A 24017-nucleotide genomic window follows, 5' to 3' on the forward strand; every position below is an offset into this window, starting at 1 on the left:
TCATAGTAGAATTTAGTGTAAGGAATACACAAGAGAAAATGCATATTGACAAGGGGAGTGTAGAGGTGGGCGGGGAGTCTACTGACATCATGACTCCACCCATCGAGCTCCAGACAACAGACCCACCCACAGAATCTGCAGTTTTTCGGGGCTCATAACAGACAGAGGGGAGACATTTGACAGGATACATGCAGAAGGCATGTGTATCCTTATAGTTCAGCACTATGGCAGTAGTTTAGAAAGGATGAGAGTGGGTTTAAATCAGGGGTCTTCAAACTACGGCCCTCCAGTTGTTCAGGAACTACAATTCCCATCATGCCTAGTCATGTCTGTGAATGTCAGTGTGTTACAATGCCTCATGGGATGTGTAGTTCTACAACAGCTGGAGGGCCATAGTTTGAGGATCCCTGGTTTAAATCCACTTTAAGGTTAAAAAAACATTCAGCGTGTGCAGGCCCCCCGTTTTACTTACCTGAGCCTTCGAAAGTTCTGTGTTGAGAACGCACTTTGTGTTGGCCTGGTCTTCTGGGCTCTTCATTGGATAGATTGATAGCAGCACAGCCATTAGCTCGTGCTGCTGTAAATCAACTCCAATGACACAAGGACCAGGGGGCGGAGCCGTGACCTGTAGTCGGTAGCTATGGACACCAGATTCAGGACTCAGGAGCGCACCCGAGCAAAACGAGCTGCACAGTGGACATAAGTGTAACATGTTTGTTATTAAAAAAAAAAAAAAAAATTAGGCTTTACAATCACTTTAAGGATTTAGAGAAGATCTGTAAAGAAGAATTACCCCTGAGATGTATACAAAGCTGGTAACCAACTGCAAGAATATGCTTACCTCTGTGCTTGCCAACAAGGGTTTTTCGACCAAGTACTAAGTCATCTTTTGCTTGGATCAAATATTTTACTTACTGAACTGCCACTGGATTTATAACATTTGTATCATGTGTTTTTTGGTTGACATTCTGTCTCTATCATTTAAAATTCACATATGATAAAAAAAAATTATAGACGCTTGGGGCCAGATTCACAGATTTCAAATTTGCTGCGTCGTAGCGTTGTTTTGAATCCTCAAAACAAGTTACGACGGCTTTAGGCTTCGATCCGACAGGCGTACAGCTTCGTACACCTTTGGATCGTAGGTGTAATTCTTTGGCGCCCGCTGGGTGGAGTCCTCGTCGTTTTCCGCGTCGGGTATGCAAATTAGCTGTTTATGGCGATCCACGAAGGTACGCGCGTTCGACGCATTCGCTTACGTCGTTGCTAGTCGGCTTTTCCCGTCGTAAAGTTACGAGTGCTATTTAGGTGGTGTAACATTAGTCCATCCATGTTAAAGTATGGCCGTCGTTCCCGCGTCGAATTTTAACATTTTTTTCTCCCATCACCTTCCAGGACGGCACCTGAGAGATGATGGCTCCTCCCTGCAGGAAACACAATCACATGACAGATTAAAAGGCCCCACCCATCCCCTTGTTCCCCAGTATTGATTGTGTTTCTCCAACACAGCGACATGTTTTTTTTTTTTCCAAAACCTAGAGACCGGGGAGGGTCGAAGGTACCCCTGTGAGACAGGTCTAGGGAGGCCGGGGAGGGCTAAACTAACCTGTAGGCCTTCGGGTCCACTCGCAGGTCGCCCCAAGAGAGCATCAGCGCTCTGTGCTGCGGGGAGGCAAGCCATCGCTGATTGCTCGAGACCGCCGCCATTTCAAATCGCCCGGGAGAATGCCGCGCTCCAAGCCTCGTTCTGAAAGGGGAACCACGTCACAGGAAGGGGCGGTTCCCAGGAGCGCAACCCGGAAGCTCCTGGGCAGCGTGGAGAGCAGTGTTGGCGGCGGTGAGTCGGCTTAAGGAAAGCCTGTTCGGAGGTTCCGGCAGCCAAGGCCCAGTCAACCCCCATCATGGAAGAGGATGGGAAGACAGATGCGACTGCTGGCAGATCCAGGTCGGGGGTCGGTGAGTACTTATCCCCCTGGAAAGGGAGGAGGTTAGCAGCGAGAGTCCCGACTTCCAGGGAACGGTCAGAGCAGGATCTGACCCCCCTCTTTCTTTGTATCCTTCCTCCCCAGTACAAACCAGCAGTCTTAGGGGGAAGACAATGTAATGGTGTGCATTTTCCATGTCTTTTCAGAATCCCCCAGCGGAGCCCAGGAGGCCTCTAGTCAGTCTCCTGCCGCTACAGGGCATAGTTCCTCTAAGAAGTGTGGGAATTGTTGGGAAAAACTCCCTAAATCCTATACTAAACCCCTCTGCTACAAATGCATAAACAATTTGGCAGGAAAAGAAGCTGCAACCATGATGAAGAGTTTTCTTGCATCTATGCAATCAGAGATGCTAGCAACAGTTAAAGCTTTCCGAGAGGCAGCCGGGCAGTCAGTACAAACTGATACAGAGGAACCTACCCCCAGGGAGGGCACTTCTTCCCAAGATAGTTTATTCACTAAGGGTCCTAGTGCCTTCTTCACACCCACGCCGGTACCCCCTCGGGGTCAGGCAGAGGATGAAGAAAGTGACATAGTGAGTCTGACCAGGTCCAGACACAGCTCAGGGGAGGCAGATGGAGACTCAGCTAGTCAGTCTCAGGAAGACTTGCGTCTTAAAAAACACCTCTTTGCTGTAGAAGACCTTGAGAGTCTCCTCCTGGCCATTTATGCCACAGAGGAAATTCCTGAGACCCCTAAGCCTACCTCGGTACAGGATAAAGTCTATAGGGGTTTAGGTGACACCCAGTCTAGGATATTCCCTCTACACTAGTCCCTTAAGGATTTAGTCCTACAGGAATGGAGAGATCCTGAAAGGAGAATTGTCAAACAAAAGACCTGGAAAAGAAGGTTTCCCTTTTCCCAGGAGGACGAGGAAGTCTTTTTTAAGCTTCCTAGACTTGATGCAGCTTTATCGCAAGTCACAAAGTTGTCTGATCTCTCCTTTGAGGATGCAGGTAGTATCAAAGACTTGATGGACCGCAAAGCAGAATCTCTCCTTAGGAAGGCTTGGGAAGCTAATTCAGCAGCCCTAAACCCAGCCTTAGCAGCGACTTGTGTAGCCAGGAACACTGATATCTGGGTGGAAACACTCTCCGAGCATCTGACCCAGAACTCGGACGCTGAGGAGGTAGTAGAGTCCCTAACAGTCATCAGGAAGGCTATTGCCTACCTAGCGGATGCAGCAATTGAATCTGCAAAAGCTTCATCCAAAACAGCAGCCTTGGTTAACTCAGCTAGGACAGCTATCTGGATCAAGGCCTGGGAGGGGGATGCGACATCAAAAGGTAAACTGTGTGGCATTCCCTTTCAGGGTTCCCTTCTGTTCGGAAAAGACCTTGATGATGTCCTGGCGAGATCATCAAAAAAAGGCAAAAAAAATTCCGGTTAAACCTAAAAAAGAAGGTTTCAGGAAGTTTTTTCGAGGCCCCCAGGGGCAAGCTAAACAGAAAAACAAAAAGGAACCTTTCAGGCATTGGAACTTTGGGAAAGGGAATAAAAAGAACAACTTGCTTTTCCCTTCTCCTAAAGCCAGCGACAAACAGTCTAAGTGACGCCCAGATCAGAGTTGGGGGTCGGCTGTCCCAGTTCTTACCTCAGTGGGTAAAGATCTCGAACAGCCCTTACATTTGCCAAATTATTCAAGAGGGCTTCCGTCTAGAATTCATGGCAACACCCCCCTCTATGATCACCCTCACACATCTTCCCAGGGAGACCCTAAAAAGATCTGCCCTTTTGGAAGGGATACAGGAGCTAGCCGAACAGCTGGTGATAGTACCAGTACCAAAAAATCAACAGTACCAGGGATTTTTTTCCCCATGTATTCGTAGTCCGCAAACCGTCTGGAAAATACCGTCTAATAGTAAACTTAAGAAAACTGAACAAGTTTCTAACCTACAAAAAGTTTACTATGGAGAGTATCTATTCGGTAAGGAAAAACCTCATGAAAGGGGCCTTCTTGGTGACTCTAGATCTCAAAGATGCCTACCTTCATGTGCCGATTCACATAGATCATCAAGCTTTCCTAAGGTTTGCTATAGTGATGGAAGGGGAAACCCTCCATTGGCAGTTCACGGCGCTCCCATTCGGGCTAACTTCCAGCCCAAGGATATTTACAAAAATCCTAGCGGAAGCAGTGGCCTTTCTGTACCTTCAGGGTATATCTCTTATACCGTATCTGGACGATCTGCTGATCTCAGGTCAGTCGGCCATCCAGATCACGAAGGATGCCAACAAAGTAGTGTCAGTCCTGAAGAGTCTAGGGTGGATAATAAACACAGAAAAATCCTCCCTCCAACCAGAACAGGTCAAAGCCTTTCTGGGATACATAGTGGACACCAGACAGCAGAGGCTCTTTTTGCCAGAGGACAAAGTGGCAAAACTAGCCTCAGCAGCAGGGGACCTAATAAAAAAATCCTTGGCTCTCCAGAAGGGACGTTCTGAGAGTTTTAGGTCTCATGTCTGCAAGCATACCAGCGGTAATCTGGGCCCAACTTCATGCCAGGACACTTCATTTCTTCTTCCTGTCCTCTTGGGACAGACAGAGAGAGTCCTTGGACCAAAAAATTCTACTCACCCCCCAGGTCCTGGTTTCCCTGGAATGGTGGACTTGTCACCAAAATCTGAAAGAAGGGCGACCATGGGCTCAGTGGAATCCAGTAAAGATTACCAAGGATGCCAGCTCTTGGGGGTGGGGTGCCCACCTAGAAAAGAAAAAAGCACAGGGTCAATGGGACAGCTCACTAGCTCGCAGGTCATCCAATTACAGGGAGCTCAGAGCGGTGGGGGAAGCCTTAATAGCCTTCCAGGAAGATATCAAGGGCAGAGAAGTCCAAGTATGCTCCGACAATGCTACCACGGTAGCATCCTTGGGTCATCAGGGAGGGACCAGGTCCAGCCCTCTACTAGAATTATCCAAGGAAATCTTGGAGTGGGCAGAAGGGAGAGTCCTCTCCATCTCAGCCATACACATAAAAGGGACAAGCAATATAGAAGCAGACTTTCTCAGCCGTCAGTGGCTGAGGCAGGAGGAATGGGAACTGAACCTGGAGGTATTTCAAACCCTGGTACAGTGCTTCGGAAATCCAGAAATAGACTTATTTGCCAACCGGCAAAACAGAAAGGTAAAGAGGTATTTCTCGATTTCCCAGGAACTTCAGTCCCTCCGACCTGGCTATCCCAGACCTGGCACTTCGGGCTGGCTTACGCCTTCCCACCTGTGACGCTTATTCCGCGGGTCCTGCAGAAGCTCAGCAGGTCTCCCGGCAAAATTCTTTTGATAGCCCCATGGTGGCCAAGAAGAACTTGGTTTGCAAACCTAAGATCCATGGCGGTGGTAGAACCGCAAAAACTTCCGTACAGGGCAGATCTCCTCAGGCAGGGCCCAGTACTTCATCCAAAGCCGGAATTCTTTCAGCTGGCAGCTTGGTTAGTGAGCGCCAGATCTTGAAACGTAAAGGCTGCTCAGAGAAGGTCATTAGTACGCTTCTCCTGAGCAGAAAACCAGTAACTAGAAAAATGTATTCAAAAATTTGGAAGACCTTCTATTCCTGGGTTAAGGATAGACAGGTCACTTCAACTTCTATCCCAGTTATCTTGGACTTCCTCCAGGAGGGGGGGTAGACCTGGGGTTGAAAGTTAGTACCCTGTGGGTCCAGGTAGCGGCCCTCTCAGTCTATCTCGATCGAAGATTGGCCAAAGAGGACCTCATTAAACGTTTTTTGTTAGCAAGAGAGAGAGTCTCTCCAGTCCAAAAATTTAGTTGTCCGCCTTGGGACTTAACAAGGGTGTTGGAGGCGTTATCTATTCACCCATTTGAACCCATTGAAGAGGTTTCACTTAAATTTCTAACCCTAAAGTTGACCTTTTTGTTAGGTTAGGGGACTTGCAGGCGCTGTCCATGAAAGAACCCTTCCTGATGGTACAGGCAGATAGGATCACTCTTAGAGCAGACCCCCTGTACCTACCAAAAGTGGCATCCTTATTTCATAGGACGCAAGACATAATATTGCCGTCCTTTTGTTCTGAACCAAAGAACGTAAAAGAAAGAAAGTTTCACTGTCTAGAAGTTAGAAGGTGTCTTCTCACTTATCTGGAGAGAACTAAGAGCTTTAGGAGGTCTAATCACCTATTAGTTCTACATGCTGGGCCCAGGAAGGGACTGCAGGCATCAAAAGCCTCAGTCTCCAGATGGATAAGAGAAGCTATAGCAGGGGCTTATCTATGCACGGGAGTGGCAGCCCCTACTAATATCGAGGCTCACTCTACTAGATCCTTAGCAACTTCCTGGGCTGAGAAAGCAGGGGCCTCCTTGGAACAAATCCGCAGCGCAGCCACCTGATCCAGCCATCATACATTCCTGAAGCACTATCATGTGGAAATGTTGTCACGGCAAGACTTAGCCTTTGGTCGAAAGGTTCTACAAGCTGTGGTCCCACCCTGAAGGTAGGCCTGTGTTTCCTTGATCATCCTCTCAGGTGCCGTCCTGGAAGGTGATGGGAGAAAACCTACGTTAGACTTACCGGTAACGGTATTTCTACGAACCTTCCAGGACGGCAGGCCTACTTCCCGCCCTAAGTGGAGGGGAAAGGTAAGTACCTATAAGGTGAACCAGTTTAGGATTACTCTAATACATACTGGGGAACAAGGGGATGGGTGGGGCCTTTTAATCTGTCATGCGATTGTGTTTCCTGCAGGGAGGAGCCATCATCTCTCAGGTGCCTTCCTGGAAGGTTCGTAGAAATACCGTTACCGGTAAGTCGAACGTAGTTTTTTTTTGCGTAAGACGTCCGGGAATACGAAAGTACGTAACGCACGTTGCCGTTCAAAAAACACATTGGGGCGCCGTAATTTCGCGCAAAGCACGGCGGGAAATTTCCTAACGGAGCATGCGCAGAACGTTCAGTGCGGGAACGCGTCTAATTTAAATGGTAGTTTACAGGCAAGTGCTTTGTGAATCACGCACTTGCGCTGAAAAGTTGCGGCGGTGTAACTTAAATCAGTTACGTTACGCCAGAGCGCAACTACGTGAATCTGGCCCTTAATTTCTTTGTAAGTGAGCAAGCTTACAAAATCTGCAGGGGATCAAATAATAATTTTCCCCACTGTATATTTGCCTCCTATGTTTTTTCAAATGAGGAATAATGCTGCCCCCTCCGTGCCATCTTCTCCCACCTCTGTGCCAGAGGTAGGAGCTGCTAAATCCGGCTCCTACCTTTTCCGAGGGATCACTGACTCTGTCCATTCACATAACTGAGCATCGTAACCTGTGTTTACGATGCTTCAGTTTATGAATGGAGAGAAGCTTCTCTCCATTCATTTTAGCTGAGGCTGCTGAGAAAGGGACTTTGGAATCTGTGTCCTTAGTCCATTTCTCTGTCTCAAAGGGGTGATGTCAGAGGTCTGTTAAGACCCCTGATATCTCTCCAAAGACCCCCCAACAGGGCTGATTAAAAAAAAAATTGCAAATTTGTTTTTTAAATAAAATGTAAATAATAATAAAAAAAAACACACTGATAATCCACCCCCCCCCACCCCCCTAAAAAATAGTATCGGTATTCGGTATCGGCGAGTACTTGAAAAAAAGTATCGGTACTTGTCTCAAAAAAGTGGTATCGGGACAACCCTAGACATAAGTTTCGACACTTCCCCATCATGTCTAAAACTAAAATAGTTGGTATACTTTGGTAACATGGACTAACCTGTTGCTTAACAAAACTCTGTGAGGCTAGAAATATAAATGTTGCCATTGCTATTGTTAGTTATCAACACTGTCATTCTTATTCTTACTTAGGCTGACCGTGCATGGAGAGAAAGAAAGAAATTAGCTTGAATACCCCATCAACACAGAGGGTGTTGATGTGTGAATTTCTCCTGCCGGGCCACTGTCTTCTCCTGTTGGGGTAAGCCATCCCCACTGAGAGAAGACTGTGGATATTACTACCAGCTATAGCAGCTGCTAGCGATAATCACAGGTAAAACCCGGCATGCTGCCGTTTTTTTATTATTTGCGCTATAAACAAAAAAAGACTGACAATTTTATTATTTTTTATATTGAATGTGTTTTATAATTTATTCACAATTTTGGGCCAATATGTATTCTTCTACATGTTTTTGGTAAAAAAAAAATCCCAATCAGCTTATAGTCATTGGTTAATGCAAACTATGGGATATAATTATTAAAAAAAAAAAAAAATTATACTTGTAATGGCGGCAATCAGCGACTTGTAGCAGGACTGCGATATTGCAGCGGACAATCAGACACTGGGCCGGATTCATGTAGATCAGCGGATATTTAGATCCGCTAGATCTACCTGGTTTACGATCCGCCGGTGCAATTTAGCGAGGCAAGTGCATGATTCTTAAAGCACTTACCTCGCAAACTGCACCGTTGGATCGTAACTCCCCCCGGCGGAATGGAAATTCCGCAGCTAGGGGGAGTGTACAATTTAAATCAGGCGCGTTCCCGCACCGATTTAACTGCACATGCGCCGCCGCGAAAAAGCCCAGTGCGCATGCTCCAAATGACGTCGCTAGGACGTCATTGTTTGCGGCGGGTACGTCGATTGCGGCCATCGGTATTCCCGATCGCATTACGCAAACGACGTAAAAAATTTAAAACTCGGCGCGGGAACGTCGGCCATACTTAACATTAGCTACCCCTCATAGAAGCAGGGGTAGCTATCCGCCGGAAAAAGCCGAACGCAAACCACGTAGAAAACGAGCGACGGGCGTGCGTACGGACATGAATCGGCGGTTTTCCTCATTTGCATATGCGACGGGTAAAAAATAGCGACGACACCTAGCGGCCGGCGGGAGATTACAGCCTAAGATTCGACTGGTGTAAGTCACTTACACCAGTCGGATCTAAGGGAGATCTATGCGGAACTGATTCTTATGAATCAGTCGCATAGATCCGACCGTGGGATCTCACAGATCCGACCGTCGGGTCTCACAGATACGACGGCGGATCAGGAGATCCGCCGGCGTATCTATTGATGAATCTGGCCCACTGACACTTTTGACACCTTGCAAGAAAAAGTGACACTTATACAGTGATCAGTGAGCTGTACTAATGAATCTGGCTCAGAAGGGGGTTTATCATCTAAGACAATCAAAGAGTTAACTGTGTGCCTAGCCGTGTGTACTATATTACTATATGTGCTGCTTTTTCTAGGGGAAGAGATGGGTTCTAAAGGAATACAGAATCCATTCCTTTCCCCTGTCAGAACAGTGATCTGCTTTGTTTACATAGGCAGATCATCATTCTGTTTTGTTTACCAATGATCGGCGGGTGTCCTAGAGGAGATTGCGTGCCTAACACCCGCAGATCAGCTTCTGCTGTGGAGAACCACAGCAGACGCATCCCGCTGGAGGTGCACGCTCACCCCCTGCAGGTGGAAAAGCAGAATTGGGTATGTATATGTGATCCTATGCACAGCTGCCGCCTTGTAGCAGTAAAACTGCTACAAGGCAGTCGGCAAGTGGTTAATTAGATGAATGTAGGTGAAATATTCATATTTATCTCAAAAAATGTAAATGTAAATAAAAATGTTTGTGTTCCACCAGATACAGTACGAGATGCTACAACAGCTCAGCAAGCATTACTTGTGGCAAAGAACATTGATTCATTTCCTGCCAAACAAGAGCGTTTCAGTGAGGGGAATGTTGATATTTGGTGGATTGTTCATGATGGTGGAATGCTAATGTTGCTTCCTTTTTTACTACGCCAACATAAAGTAAGCTGTTTTGAATGTCGGTACTATTCAGTGACCTTGAAACTTGTAGTGCTAAAATGTCAAATTGGCCTATAAGTGCCGCATCTCTATTTGCCCTTCAAAAGAACTAAAAATGACTAGCATGGCAGGACTTTGAAGGCACAACATTTTAAAATATAAAGTTTATTGTACATTCACAAAAGCCATAATTTTTAAATGCTGAATTTTGTGAATGTACAATAAACTTTATATTTTTAACTGTTAATTCGTGTTGTGCCTTCAAAGTCCCGCCATGCTTAGTCATTTTTAGTTATTTTGTAGTGCTAAAATCGTGCGACTGTTTAAAATATGTGTAAGTATTACGGTATACAAGTGTGGGCACTGATTACACCTGTACAGTGTTGCATGATTTTGCTTATTTTATTCATGCTTTTAGTTTTAGTTTTTTCAAAGAACAAGAATAAAAAAAATGTAGCCACAATCAAAACAAATGAAAATCTGCAACTTGATTTTGACCTTGCAGTAGGCATGGACCCTTCTAGTTACTGCACTCTAGAGAACTTAAAGGAGAAGTAAAGTCAAAGCTCGTTTGGCTGTACTCCTATGGATCACAGGAGTGCAACTTGTTCTGCAGTCCTGCGACCCATTTTCAGCAGACAGCAGGCTGAAGTCAGCTGACGTCAGTCGTCTGGGCTCGGTCAAGATTGTGACAATTGAGTTGGGATCTGTCTACATGCCTGGACTGTCACCTGGCTCAGTCTCTCAGCGAGCCGCTGAGAACCTGAGCTGGCCGCTTCCACTCCCTTCACAGCCAAGCACTCCAATGAATGGTACCGGTCACCAGCTCTCTGCTTGGGGAGCCCTAAGAAGCAAGCGATCTGCGGTGTTGGATCGCTCGGTTCTCAGTGTTAGAGGCAACAGGGGACAGATGCAGCATCGGACCGCTAGGTTAGTATGATTCTGAAATAAAAAATATTCCATACTTCTTTTACATTGCCTGGTTAGTTCTTTAAAATGTATATCCTGTTGAATTGGGTATCCTCAATGGGAAAAACAAATGACAGTTCACCATGGCTTCTCTAATGATTAACTGATCAACTCTCACATTCTGTTTCAATGGTTTTTATTAATCATTTACGTAGAATGTTAAAGAACCGTCAAATAGAGCAGCGAACAATCGTCGTTGCCCTGCATGTATTAAATCGTAAAATAAAGATAATACAAAGTAAAATAATAGTGAAATTATTCTGGTTAACATGAAAACAAGCATGGAAGCAGTACAACAATGCAACAAATGAATGCTATGCTAAATACAAAACAAATATGGACCCAGCTCGTAGGTTAGGTCCTTAATTGCAGCCCCGCTACATAATATAACTAGTGCTGGAGGCCAGACAGTGTCCAATGTTGAGGTATTGGAATACCACGGAATCTATCTGTACTCTATAGTAGAGTCATTCCAATAGACATCACACACGTTTCAGGTATTTAGGTTAACTAGGTCATTGCGTAGCATTCTGGCTCGAGTAACCTCACAACAAGAGAATCTGGGTAGCTTGAAACAATAACATGTAAAATTCTTTCAATGTTTATTCAACCTAATTGCCCCCTGTAGGGGAGCCTATAATCAACAATATTTAGAGAGAGATCTAGGTAAACGAAAAAAAAAAGGGAGGGAAATCAGAAAAATTGTGAGGGTATAGTACTAGAGGAAAAGAAAGAAGAAGAGAGAAGAGGGAAAGGTGTGTCCATCTGGGAATCTTTGATCGATCATCTGAAGCGATAACTTTATGTCTCAGGGGCCTGTAGGTAGGTGAGCCAGGGAGACCATGTTTTTTTGAAAAGGGGTTGTTGATCATTTAAAATGCTCACTATTTTCTCGTTTAGCATGATCCAATTTAATTTGCGTTTCAACAATGGGGCTTTTCCAAGCTGACGCAATAGCTATTTTGGCTGCTAAGAATATGTAAAATATCAAAGTTTTAGCGTGTCTGCGGATATTGTCCACTGGTTTGTTTAGGAGGGCGACTGAGGCGTCTTTCATGATATTTACCATTGTGATCGAAAGAATCAGCGAGTGGATCCTGATCCAGAAACGGCGCACCTTGGGGCACGTCCACCACACATGGAGTGGTGAACCCACCTGTCCACAACCCTTGAAGCAGAAGGCCGAGGCTCCAGGGTACATTTTGGAAAGGCGTTCTGGTACCAGGCACCACCTGGCTTGTACCTTGTAACCCGCCTCTAACAGGGCCACATTGAGGATGCCTTTGTGGTTTCTCGTGCTCCACTTACACCAGTCCCCTGCCTTAGGGCCAATGTTCAGATCCCTCTCCCATGCCACTTGATATGAGAGCCTAGTGAGAGGTGCGGCCAACAGTTTATAGAGCACAGAGATGCCCCACCCCCCCCGGAGAGTAGAGTCCTCCATACATCTATTCTCAAAGATGGTACGCGTTGTCCAGTTGGACTCACTGTTCTGTAAAGAGTGAAGAAAATGCTGAATTTGTTGTAGGTGGTAGCTCTCCGAGGAAGGCATCTCCAAGCTGCCTGTGTTGTATGATGATGGGCGTATTCCTCTGTGGTCGAGATAGTCGCCGATCCGTAATAATCCCTTATTTACCCACAAGCTAAACCTGTTGGGACGTCTGTCCGGGGGGAATAGGGGATTGCCAAAGAGCAGGACCACTGGAGCATGTGCGGATTTTAGAGCCCATCTTCTACACCCCGTTTCCCATACATTTAGGGAATGAGAGAGTGTTGGACTCAAAATCGCTTTGTGGTGCTTAGGGGATGTAAAAAATGACAAGGTCCATTGCTAGTGGAGCACATGCCTGAGCCTCCAGTGAGACCCACTCAGGGCAATATTGACGGCTGTGCATTTGGAGTAATTGAGCTAAATGTAATACTTACAAAACTCGGGCACTCCCAAACCCCCCTCTTCCTTGTGTGCGTACAATGTTGTTCGGGTTATTCTAGGACCTTTAGGACCCTAGATGTATTGGAAGATTTTGGATTGAAAGCGGTGTATGTCAAGGTGGGGACTTGGATCGGCAGAGCCCGAAAGTAGTACAGTAGCCATGGGAGAACAGTCATCTTAACTGATGCAATTCCACCCATCCAGGACAGGTTCGCATCGGACCACATCTTCACGTCTTCTATTAGGCGAGCAAAGGGTGGGTAGTTAGTCTTATATAACGTGGACACACCGGAGGTCAATTTAATGCCCAAGTAAGGAAGGGACGACTGTTGCCATGTGAAAGGGAATTTGTCCTGATTAACTAATAGGACAGAAATTTTCCCGAATCTGTCTAATAGGGACAGAAGATTTGGTACGAAGGTATGGGGGGATGTGATGAACAGCAGGAGATCGTCCGCAAATAATTCGCATTTATGGTTCTTCCCCCCCCACTTTCTATACCCATAACGTCAGGGTGAGAACAGATCGCTATCGCTAAGGTTTCTAAGTCTCACAAATAGAATGGGGGATAATGGGCATCCCTGTCTAGTACCCGAAGACATTGGTATTAAAGGGGTTGTAAAGGTTAGTTTTTTATTGTCTAAATAGGTTCCTTTAAGCTAGTGCATTGTTGGTTCACTTACCTTTTCCTTTGATTTCCCTTCTAAATGTTTTTTTTTTCTTTGAATTTCTCACTTCCTGTTCCTCCTCAGTAAGCTGTTCAGTAAGCTGTTCTGGCTGACTATCCACCGCTCGGATGATGGTGGAAAGCTTACTGAGGAGTAACAGGAAGTGAGAAATTGAGACAAAGGGAAAAAAACATTTAGAAGGGAAATCGAAGGAAAAGGTAAGTGAACCAACAATGCACTAGCTTAAAGGAACCTATTTAGAAACCCCTTTAAGTCGGATTTGTGACCCCTCAGCAGTATTTGAGCCGATGGAGAGCTATATAATGATTGCATTGAGGCCAAAAAGGCTGGGCCAAAATTCCATTTTGCCAATACTCGAAAGAGGAAGGGCCATGACAATGATTAAAATGCTTTACGAATATCTATTGATAGCAACATCCCCTTTCGGTGCGTTCCCCCATCCCACGACGAGCGTAATATGGATATGCGATCGATCGCCCTCCTGATCTGGTCAGCTGCCTGTCTGTGGGGCAGAAAACCCACCTGGTAAGGGTGAATGTATTCGGCCAAAAATGTCAACATCCTATTTGCCAAGATTGTTGTAAATGGCTTTAGATCCGTGTTGATTAAGGATATGGGTTTCGTCAACTGATTTCTATGCAACATAATTCCTTCTATCTGCGCTTCAGGTATGTTCTGCAGTCGCTGATGCTGCAAAATTGAATGTGTGTGTATGCATGTTAAAGAGTATGGATGTCTGCGGGGTATTTTTCATATATGCAGTCTGCTGTCATTTTCAGTTGTATATTGCTTACTGCTACAGCTGTTTTACTTATGTGTTATAATGGCAGCCTGTGCCGACTCATTGTTTTTTTGTAACTTCCTTTACAAAAGTCTAAAATAAACACCTTTAAAAAAAAAAAAAGGATATGGGTCGGTAATTGGCTACGTCACTATGGTCCTTATGGGGCTTGGGAATAAGGGTTATAAAGGCTCTGTTGGAATCGTTGTCTATCGGTGCCTTTTTATATGTCCCTGAAGACGCGTGTTAAGGAGGGAGCCAGTAAGGTGGAGATTTTTTTTTTATAATACCGTCCGGTCCCGGCGCTTTGCCCTTGGGGGCCTGGTTGATAGCAACCAGAACCTCTTTGAATGTGATATCCCTATCTAAGAAGGCTCTATGTTCCTCCAATAAGGACGGAATGGGCAAATGTTCAACGAATGCATCAAACTCCTGTTGACTTGTGACCTCACCATCATTATATAGCTTATTATAAAAAGTTTGGAATTCCTGCAGTACCACTTTAGGATTCTGAGTGAAAGAACCGTCGGATTTTCTGATTTTAGGGACATGGGGAGGGGGCCGTCTGGGGGCTAATCTTGTTGATAAAAGTTTACCTGGTTTATCTGATTGGGAATAAAATCTTGCCTGAATCCAGCGTAGTTGTTTTTCTGCCATTCGTGGTAAGGCAGATGTTTAATTCCAGGCGGGCAGGGTCGATTCTATCCCTTATATCAAGATGGGGATTATGTTTGTGCTCTTTGAGTAGGGCAGCTAACTCTTCCTCTTTTTGCTTCAGCAGGGCTTTATTAATGTATTCTATACCTGGCTGCTGTCTGGATCAGGATGCCTCTGATCGTAGCTTTGTGAGCGTCCCAAGTGCACATTGAAGAAGTGTGCGATGGGTCATTCAAAGAAAAAAATAATTTTAATGCAATTTCAATATCCAAGCACGTAGCAAGATTGCTGAGATGGGACTCATTTAGACGCCAGGTATAGGAGGCTGTAGGACAACGCTGGGGAGTTAAGGCCTTGTAGATTGTGTGCTAAAAAAGTTTTGGGTTTGAAAGGACGTTGATCAGTCATGGCGTGTGGTGGAGTCGAGATTGATTACCTTGTCTGACTAGGATACGTTGATCGATCGGTCCTCAGGAGGCCGAGCATTCATGATTCCCGGATGGAGCACAAAAGGTAGAGAGAAAAGGCGGAGAAGAAGAAAATTAGATGCCCTCATGAGGGTAGCGGCCTGGAGAGAGGATCCAAGGGAGACATCATTAGAGAGAAACATAGGCCCTGCACGTGGATGCATTTCAGGTAAGTAACGAGAAAGTAAAAGCACTCAGAGAGAGACCAGCAAAAAGATCAGGGGCAAAATCGGTCATCAAATATATATGCAATTGTATGACCGCATTATTTGCTCTCCTTTAATGTAATTCATAAAAGGTTATCTAATATTTTTAACTTTTTTTTTACAAAATTTAGGTTTGGAGAAAATGTAGAATGCGGATATTTACTGTTGCCCATATGGATGATAATAGTATTCAGATGAAAAAAGATCTTCAGATGTTCTTATATCATCTACGCCTTGATGCTGATGTTGAAGTAGTAGAAATGGTTTGTACTTTTTTTTTTTTATTATTATTATTATTATATTGGATATTTATTATGGGTTTGCTAAGGAAATAGCATTAATTTTTCACACTCAGTCTACTGACCTATTCTTTGGTGATAAATTAAGAAAGAGTGTAACTTTCCCCTATATTCCAAAATATCTGTTAAGAATATTAGACCAAAGCTCCTTTTCTCTTTCGTTCATGGACGGACACAGCCTTAATCTTGACTTAGTGGGTATTAGCCTTCTTTTAGGAGTTGACTAGGCAGAAACTTTTATAAAAGGTTAACTTATCATACACACCCTATAACCCCGACCAGGGGGCAGGCCCTCTGGGTGTAACCTTTCTCTCTGCATCTCGCAGACCAGTTTTTTTTCTGCCTAGTTTCAGGAGAAGACATGGCTCCCTTCAGGCCCATGGCTCTAGGGCTGTTGGTTCAAGATTCTGTTTTTTTATTTTTTTCCAGCGATCTTCTATCAACTGCCGACTGGGCGACAGGCTGGATCCCAGATCCTTGTATTCTTCCTAGTTTCGGCCATCGAGCGTGTACCGACCGTAGCTGCGCGCTGGGTCATCCACGACATGCCCGTCGCTCTACGGGTGGCCGGTGAGCTATACGCTCCAGGGCTTGCATCGGACCGGTCTATAGGGCCGAGTCTCAGTAGCCTGGCCGACAGCCACCTCCGTTACCATGCGGTAGATGTGCTTCGATCAACTGCCGACTGGACGACAGGTTGGATCCCAGATCCTTGTATTCTTCCCAGTTTCGGCCATCGAGTGTTAGCTGACCGTAGCTGCGCGCTGGGTCGTCCACGACATGCCCGTCGCTCTACGGGTGGCCGGTAAGCTATACGCTCCAGGGCTTGCATAAAGACCAATCTACAGGGCTGAGTCGCAGTAGCCTGGTCGACAGTCATCTCCGTTACCATGCGGAAGATGCACTGTCCAGGATGCTTCCAGCATAAACCCACAGAAAGGGTAAGTAGCTACTACCTTGCTTTAGCAAGAAGACAGAGCTGGACATCCTTGGAGAGGTGAGTAAAGGGCCTTATGCCCCTTCTCCCCTCCCCCCCCATCCTCCTCCTAGGCTCTCTGAGCTAGCTGCTGGGCAGGGGTTCCTCTGGGGAGCTTCACTTGGGGAACCATAAGTCACTAAATCAGTGTATAAGCTGCATATCCTGCTCCATGCTGTCGGCAGCCATGTTTGGTGTATTCATGCTGTATTTTTTTACTTGCACAATGTATAAAGCCGAATAAGAAATTCTGTTTTTCTGTGTGTCTTGCTCCATGCTGTCGGCAGCCATGTTTGGTGTATTCATGCTGTATTTTTTTTACTTGCACAATGTATAAAGCCGCATAAGAGATTCTGCTTTCCTGTGTGTCTTGCTCCATGTTGTCGACGCCCAGGTTGGTGTCCATGCTGTATTCTCACTGGCGGCCATCTTCTTGTAAGTCGCTTTTTTGTCGATTTCTGCTGAGGTGTACTGACTGCTGCATTACTCTGCTGCACCGTGGTTTTCTGCCCTGTTGGCCTCTAGTGTCAGATCAGCGGCCATTGTACCATGGATCAGACCATTTTAAAAATGGCAGATGAACAGATACACGCTGCGACTGAGCAGTCTGAAAGACTGACAAAAATCACAGCCCCACAAACAGCCTTTGATCCCAGCTTTGTAGAGCACAGATCGACAGACACACTCTGCAGGCAGCAGCTCTGCTAGCTAAACCATCTCTTACGGTTCCTGGGTGGTGAGTCCTCTGGGGGGGAACCCCTTCTCTCTGCTGCAGCCAGGAGTGGGGGGTTACTTGTTTGGGGGTCCCTGTGTCAGGTGTGTGGACAGCATTGCGTCAGAAGCAGACGCTTTTTCCCCTGAGACACCTGAGCTGGCAATTGATGCCCCTGCACCCGATTTATCGGTGGACGCTAGGCGGCCTTCGTAGCCAAGGTGGAAGCAGCGCCTGGAAGAATAGGGGCTAGAAAGCGCCCCCTCCCTCTGCCATCTGTTGGGGACAACTCGGATGCGTTGCCGGGTCTAGCTAGCACTCCTGACCCTGGACCTGAGGTATCTGAAGATGCGGACCAGAAACCCTCTTGAAGAGAGTTTCTTGAAAAGATGGACCTCGCCCCCGATAGTGGACCCTCCTGTGTCCAGATTAAACAAGCTCCACCATACCAGTGGAGGGGGCTCCCGCCTTCAAAGACTCTGCGAACGAGAAGGCTGAGGCGATCACCCGCAACCTGTACACGGTAGTGTGTTGACGGTATGCCCAACCATAATTGGGGCCCTGGTGTCTCAGACACGCACGGAAGGGGCAAAGATGCTGCTCTATGGGTTACAAGCATCAGGCTTCCTCGAATGAGGTAGCCCTAGCTGACCTACTAGTACAAGGCCTAAAATTCATTTGTGAATCAGCCTTGGTCACTATTCCTCTGCTGGCCAGAGCTTCAGGTCAGGCGGTGGCGTTACACCATCTACTTTGGTTAAGATTTGGTCCGCCAACCAATCTTCCAAGAAAGCCCTGATGGACTTGCCTTTTAAGGGTGACAGACTTTTTGGCACTCCCCTGGATGACATAATTAAAGATGCTACAGGAGGTAGAGCACACTGCTCCCACAGTCAAAAAAGGGGGAAGGAGCCACGCCATAGGCAAGGGCCCTTCTTTACCGCACACAAGCGTTTTTTTCGTCCGCCCAGTATGGCGGGTAAAAGACCACAGGCCGATAAAGCGCCTGCTCAGGGACTGAGATGTCCCTGGTTTCGCAAACTCAACAAACCTGCAGACAAAGCTACGTCCGCATGAAGGTTTGCCCCCACCCATCTCTCAGGTGGGGGGGACGTCTTCGCGAATTCGCGACACGGTGGACATCTCAGGTCCCCAACCGGTGGGTTTGCAAAGTAGTGTCTTTAGGGTACAAGATAGAATTTCTATCTTGCCCACCAAACTGATTTTTTTTCCCTCCAACCGCCATCTACAACCGACTCGTCCTGAAACCCTTTTGGGGCAGTTCAAGACCTGCTGAAACGCGGGGTGGTTATTCCTGTCCCAGTACAGGATCGGTTTCAGGAATTTTACTCCAATCTGAACAGATTTACCCCAATCTGTTCATAGTACCAAAGAAAGAGGGTGTTCGCCCAAATCTGGACCACAGGGCCTTCAATTGCTTCATGAAGGTACAAGATTCCGGATGGAATCGATTTGCTCTGTCGTCACTGCCCTCTAGCCAGGGGACTTTCTGGCATCCTTGGACATCAGGGATGCCTATTTACATGTCCCCATATGCACAAAGCATCAGAGACTTCTGCACTTTGCGGTCGGGGAAGACCACTATTAATTTGGGGTTCTCCCCTTTGGCCTGGCATCGGCACCAAGGGTTCTCGCCCTACTAAGACAACGTGGCATCACTGTTGTGGGCTACTTGGACGACCTGCTTCTGAGGGCCGCTTCAGCCTCAGAATTAGAGGTGAGTGTGTCTATAACATCAGACCCTCAGACACTTGGGTGACTACTGAACATTCAAAAGTCAGTAATGGTAACGACTCAACGCCTAGTGGTATCTGGGATTGATTCTGGACTCCTCAGAGGCAAAGGTTTGCTTCCCTGTGGAAAAGTCGAAGACCCTTCGAGCTGCGGTGCGGTAGTTGACATCCCAGAAGGGTCGTCACTCCGCTTTGCATGCGAGTCCCGGGCCTCATGGTGGCCTCCTTCGGGGCAGTACCATAGACGCAATCTCACACGCGAGTGCTACAGAAGGAAAATTCTGTCCAGATGGGACAAGTGCCCATCTTCCCTGGATTATCCGATCCGGGTGAGCCCCCTGGTCAGGGCCTCCCTGGTGAGGTGACTGACCTCACCGGCACTTTTGTCCGGGAAGTCGTTCCTTCCTTATCACTGGATAGTCATCATGCCGGACGCCAGCCTTACCGGTGGGGGAGTCTGGGGGGTTCAGTCGACCCATGGTCGCTGGTCTCCAGAGGATTCCCATTTGCCGATCAAGGTCCTGGAACTTCGGGCGATCAGGCTGTGCCTCTCCACATGGTATCAGAGGCTACGAGGGCATCCAGTCAGGATCCAGTCGGACAACGCCATGGCGGTGGCATATGTCAACCATCAAGGAGGAACAAGTAGCTCGGCTGCAGCGTCAGAAGTCGCATACATCCTAAAGTGGGCAGAAAGGAGCATACCGGCACTGTCGGCCATATACTGTACATTCCGGGTGTGGAAAACTGGCAGGCGGACTACCTGTGTTGCCAGATGCTGGACCAAGGAGAATGGTCTCTGCAGCCGGAGGTGTTTCAGCTACTTTGCCCAAGATGGGGCACGCCAGACGTAGCTCTCCTGGCGTCTCAACTCAATCGAAAGGTATTGAGGTTTGTGGCCAGGTCAAGTGACCCATGGGCGGGCGCGACAGATGCGTTAGTGGCGCCGTGAAGTCAGTACCGGCTAATCTATGCCTTCCCTCCTCTAAAGCTCCTGCCTCTTCTGCTTCGCAGAGTGGAGGCAGACGGGATTCCTATGATCCTAATTGCTTCGGATTGGCCTCGGTGTCCTTGGTACGCCGATCTAGTGCGCTAGTAGCAGACGTCCCTTGGCGTCTACCGCTGAGAGAGGGCCTGCTGTCACAAGGTCCCATACTGCAGTGGTCATCAACCCTGTCCTCAGGGCCCACTAACAGGCTAGGTTTGCAAGATAACTGAAATACATCACAGGTGATATCATTTGCTGCTCAGTGATTGCAGTATTCTAGTCTGCATCTCCCCAAGGTAATACATAAAATCTGGCCTGTTAGTGGGCCCTGAGGACAGGGTTGATGACCACTGCCATACTGCATCCTGCTTTACAGTCGCTGGATTAACGGCATGGCTATTGAAAGCCAGATACTAAGAGACCGGGGCCTGTCGGATTCTGCGATTCCTACCATAAGGAAGGCTAGGAAGTTCTCCTCTAGGAGGATTTATTATCGCACTTGGAGAGCTTACTTAGCCCTTTGCGAGGAAATTAAGTGGAATCCATGAACTTATTTGGTTAAGGGACAGATATCTGCCCTGGCTGTTTTCTTTCAGCGACCCCTGGCGACTCACTCTTTAGTGAGAACATTTCTACAGGGGGTTTGGCAGGTGGCCCCTCCGGTCCGTCCTCCACTACCTCCGTGGGGATTTAAATAGCAGACGCACCTTGGCGTCTACCGCTATGAGAGTATCTGCTGTCGTAAGGTCCCATAGGTCATCCTGCTTTACAGTCAATGGCTTAACGCCATGACCTCTAGGTGTCTCAGAACCACTGTTGAGAACATTAGGGAAGTTCCCTTGTTGATACTTCTCAGAAAGTGGTCCTTTTAGTGGCTGTTATGTCAGCTAAGACGGGTTCTGAGCTGGTAGCCTTGTCATGAAAGGCTCCCTATCTGATCTTCCACAAGGATAAGATGGTGCTGCGTTCGCAGCCTTAGATTCTTCCATCTTAAGGAAGACATTGTACTGCCATACTTGTGTTCTCATCCGTCGAATCCTAAGGAGACGACGTGGCATTCCTCGGACGCTGTCCGAGCTCCGAGAATATACTTGTCTGTTACTGCTCCGTTCCGGAGTTTCAGACTCGCTGTTGTTTCGGTGGCTGGTCCCAAGAAGGGCCCAGCGGTCTCATCGGCCACCATTTCGAGGTGTACCCAACAGATCCTGATCAGGCTTACGCCATAAAGGGTCGGGCGCCTCCCTATCATGATGCATTCGACCAGGGCAAGGGTGCCTCTTGGGGATTCTTACATCAAGTGTCTGTTTCCCAGGTGTGTAAGGCAGTGAACTGGTCGCCCGGTCACACTTTCACTAAACTTACAAGTTGATGTGAGTGCATCTTCGGATGCTTCTTCGGCCGCAAAGTTTTGCAGGCGGCTGTTTAGAGTTACAACTCCTCAGTTGAGGAGCTCTGTTTTGGGGTGAAGTTTACATTTTTTTGCTGTTCCCACCCCTCATTTTGACACTGCTTTGGGACATCCCACTAAGTCAAGATTAAGGCTGTGTCTGTCCATGAACGCAGATGCGTTGCTAGGGGGGTGCGGTCCGCACTCGGGTGACACCCGCTAGAGGGGTGACACCATCCCGACGATTTTTTTTTTTTTTTTAGCTGACATGCCCAGCATGAGGGGTGACACCGGGGCTGCCGCGCCGCTAAACACCGTACTGTATTGATTGGAGCAGTGCGAGCAGGGCATCTAGCCGTGCGGGGAGGCTGCCTGTAACATTCCTCAGTCAGGCTATCCCCGTGTGAGCCGGAGTTGGTGGGCGGAGCTGTGGGTGTGGCTGCCTCCTCTTCTCCTCCCACAGACTCCTTCACCATCGATGATGCTGCAGCTCAAGCAGCTAGAGGTGAGGACACAGCAGCCCCACCCACAAGCCCGGGTCTTCATCTGCATTTAAGTAAGTTACTCTGCAGTGTCACTACATAGAGTTCCAAGATGCACTGTGCCACCACAGCCTACCCTGTACCACCCCAGCCTACCCTGTACCACCCAGCCTGCCCTGTGCAATGCCAGCCTACCCTGTACCACCCAGCCTGCCCTATGCAATCCCAGCCTGCCCTGTATCACCCCAGCCTGCCCTGTGCCACCCAGCCTCCCCTGTACCACCCCAGTCTACCCTGTACCACCCAGCCTGCCCTGTGCAATCCCAGCCTGACCTGTACCACTCCAGCCTACCCTGTACCACCCCAGCCTGTCCTATGCAATCCCAGCCTGCCCTGTACCACCCCAAACTTTCCCATGCCACCCCAACTTGCCCTGTGCCACCCTAACTTGTCCTGTACCACCCCAATCTGCCCTATGCCACCATAACTTGCCCTGTACCACCCCAACCTTTTCCATGCCATCCCAACTTTCCCTATGCCACCCTAACTTGCACTTTACCACCCCAACCTGTCCTATAGCTCCCCAACCTGCCCTGTGCCACCCTAATTTTCCTGTACCACCCTAACTTGCCCTATACCACTCCACGCTGATCGGAACCCTCCCCCCCTCCGGTGTCACATTTGACACCTTTCATGGGGAGGGGGGGTGCAGATACCTGTCTAAAGACAGGTATTTGCACCCACTTCCGGCCACACAGTTTTGGGTTTACTGCGGGCAGAACGTCACCTCCCGTCCTCCCCCCGTTGTGCTCTGGGAACACTCGGCTCCCAGAGCACAGCGGGAGCCAATCAGCGGCGCAGCGCAACTCGCGCATGCACCGTAGGGAACCGGGTAGTGAAGCCGGAGCGCTCCAGGACAGGTAAGTGTCCTAGTATTAAAATTTAGCAGCTGCAGTATTTGTAGCTGCTGGCTTTTAATATTTTTTTTTAGTGGCACATCCGCTTTAAATCGCAGTGTACTCAGTACAGTAGTACTACCTAGAGTGTCTAGGCTGGATCCTAAACTTCCAGAAGTCCTCTCTAAAGCCCCAGAGAAGGGTAGAGTATCTGGCCATGGTCTTAGACACAACCCAAACCAAAATATTCCTTCCGGAACCAAAAATCAAATCCTTAAAGGATCTGGTCCGCATGGTCAGGGCGAAGGGAAAACCATCAATTCGCCTTTGCATGAAATTGCTGGGGAAAATGGTGGCCTCTTTCGAAGCCATTCCGTATGCCCAGTTTCATTCAAGACTACTCCAAAGCAGTATCCTGGCGGCCTGGAACAGAAAGATCCAGGCTTTAGATTGGCTGTTGCAGCTATCCCCTGAGGTGTGCCAAAGCCTCAGTTGGTGGTTAAGCACCAAGAATTTGTGAGCAGGGAAATGCTTTCTCACAGTCACTTGGAAGGTAGTGTCTACGGATGCCAGCCTGGGGGGGGGGGGGGGGCAATTCTGGAAGAAGCCTCAGCCCAGGGTTCCTGATCCAAGTCAGAAAAGGGCCTACCCATCAACATTTTGGAGATTCGGGCAGCCCTCAGAACCTGGACACACAGGTTACACGGTCACCCGGTTCAGATTCAATCCGAAAATTCTACTGCTGTAGCTTACATCAATCACCAACGTGGCACCAGGAGTCAGAATGCTCACAGGGAGGTGAACAAGATTTTAGCATGGGCAGAAGCTCATATTCCTTGTATTTCTGCAATCTTCATTCCAGGAGTGGAAAATTGGCAAGCGGATTACCTGAGCCACCAGCAATTGTCGCTGGGGGAATGGTCTCTCCACCCTGAAATTTTTCAGGATATATGCCAGAAATGGGGGACCCCAGACATAGACCTGTGCGCTATAAGGTTCAACAGGAAGTTAGACAAGTTCGTATCAAGGACGCAAGATCCTCTATGCTATGGAACAGATGCACTAATGATTCCCTGGGATCAGTTTTCCCTGATCTATTCATTCCT

At 47.7% G+C, this 24017-nt stretch overlaps 1 protein-coding gene across 2 annotated transcripts in view; it reads left to right on the top strand.

The window, feature by feature from the left end:
* The window catches only part of SLC12A7 (solute carrier family 12 member 7), a 574243-nt gene that overhangs the window by 478077 nt on the left and 72149 nt on the right, over nt 1–24017 (top strand). For both annotated transcript variants that reach the window (XM_040353352.1, XM_040353353.1), the window contains exons 19-20: nt 9549–9718; nt 15549–15680. In XM_040353352.1, coding sequence (XP_040209286.1) covers nt 9549–9718; nt 15549–15680 — 302 coding nt within the window. The remainder of the gene's footprint in view (nt 1–9548; nt 9719–15548; nt 15681–24017) is intronic.

The sequence above is a fragment of the Rana temporaria genome, chromosome 5 (assembly GCF_905171775.1).
Source record: "Rana temporaria chromosome 5, aRanTem1.1, whole genome shotgun sequence".
Classification (NCBI taxonomy): domain Eukaryota; kingdom Metazoa; phylum Chordata; class Amphibia; order Anura; family Ranidae; genus Rana; species Rana temporaria.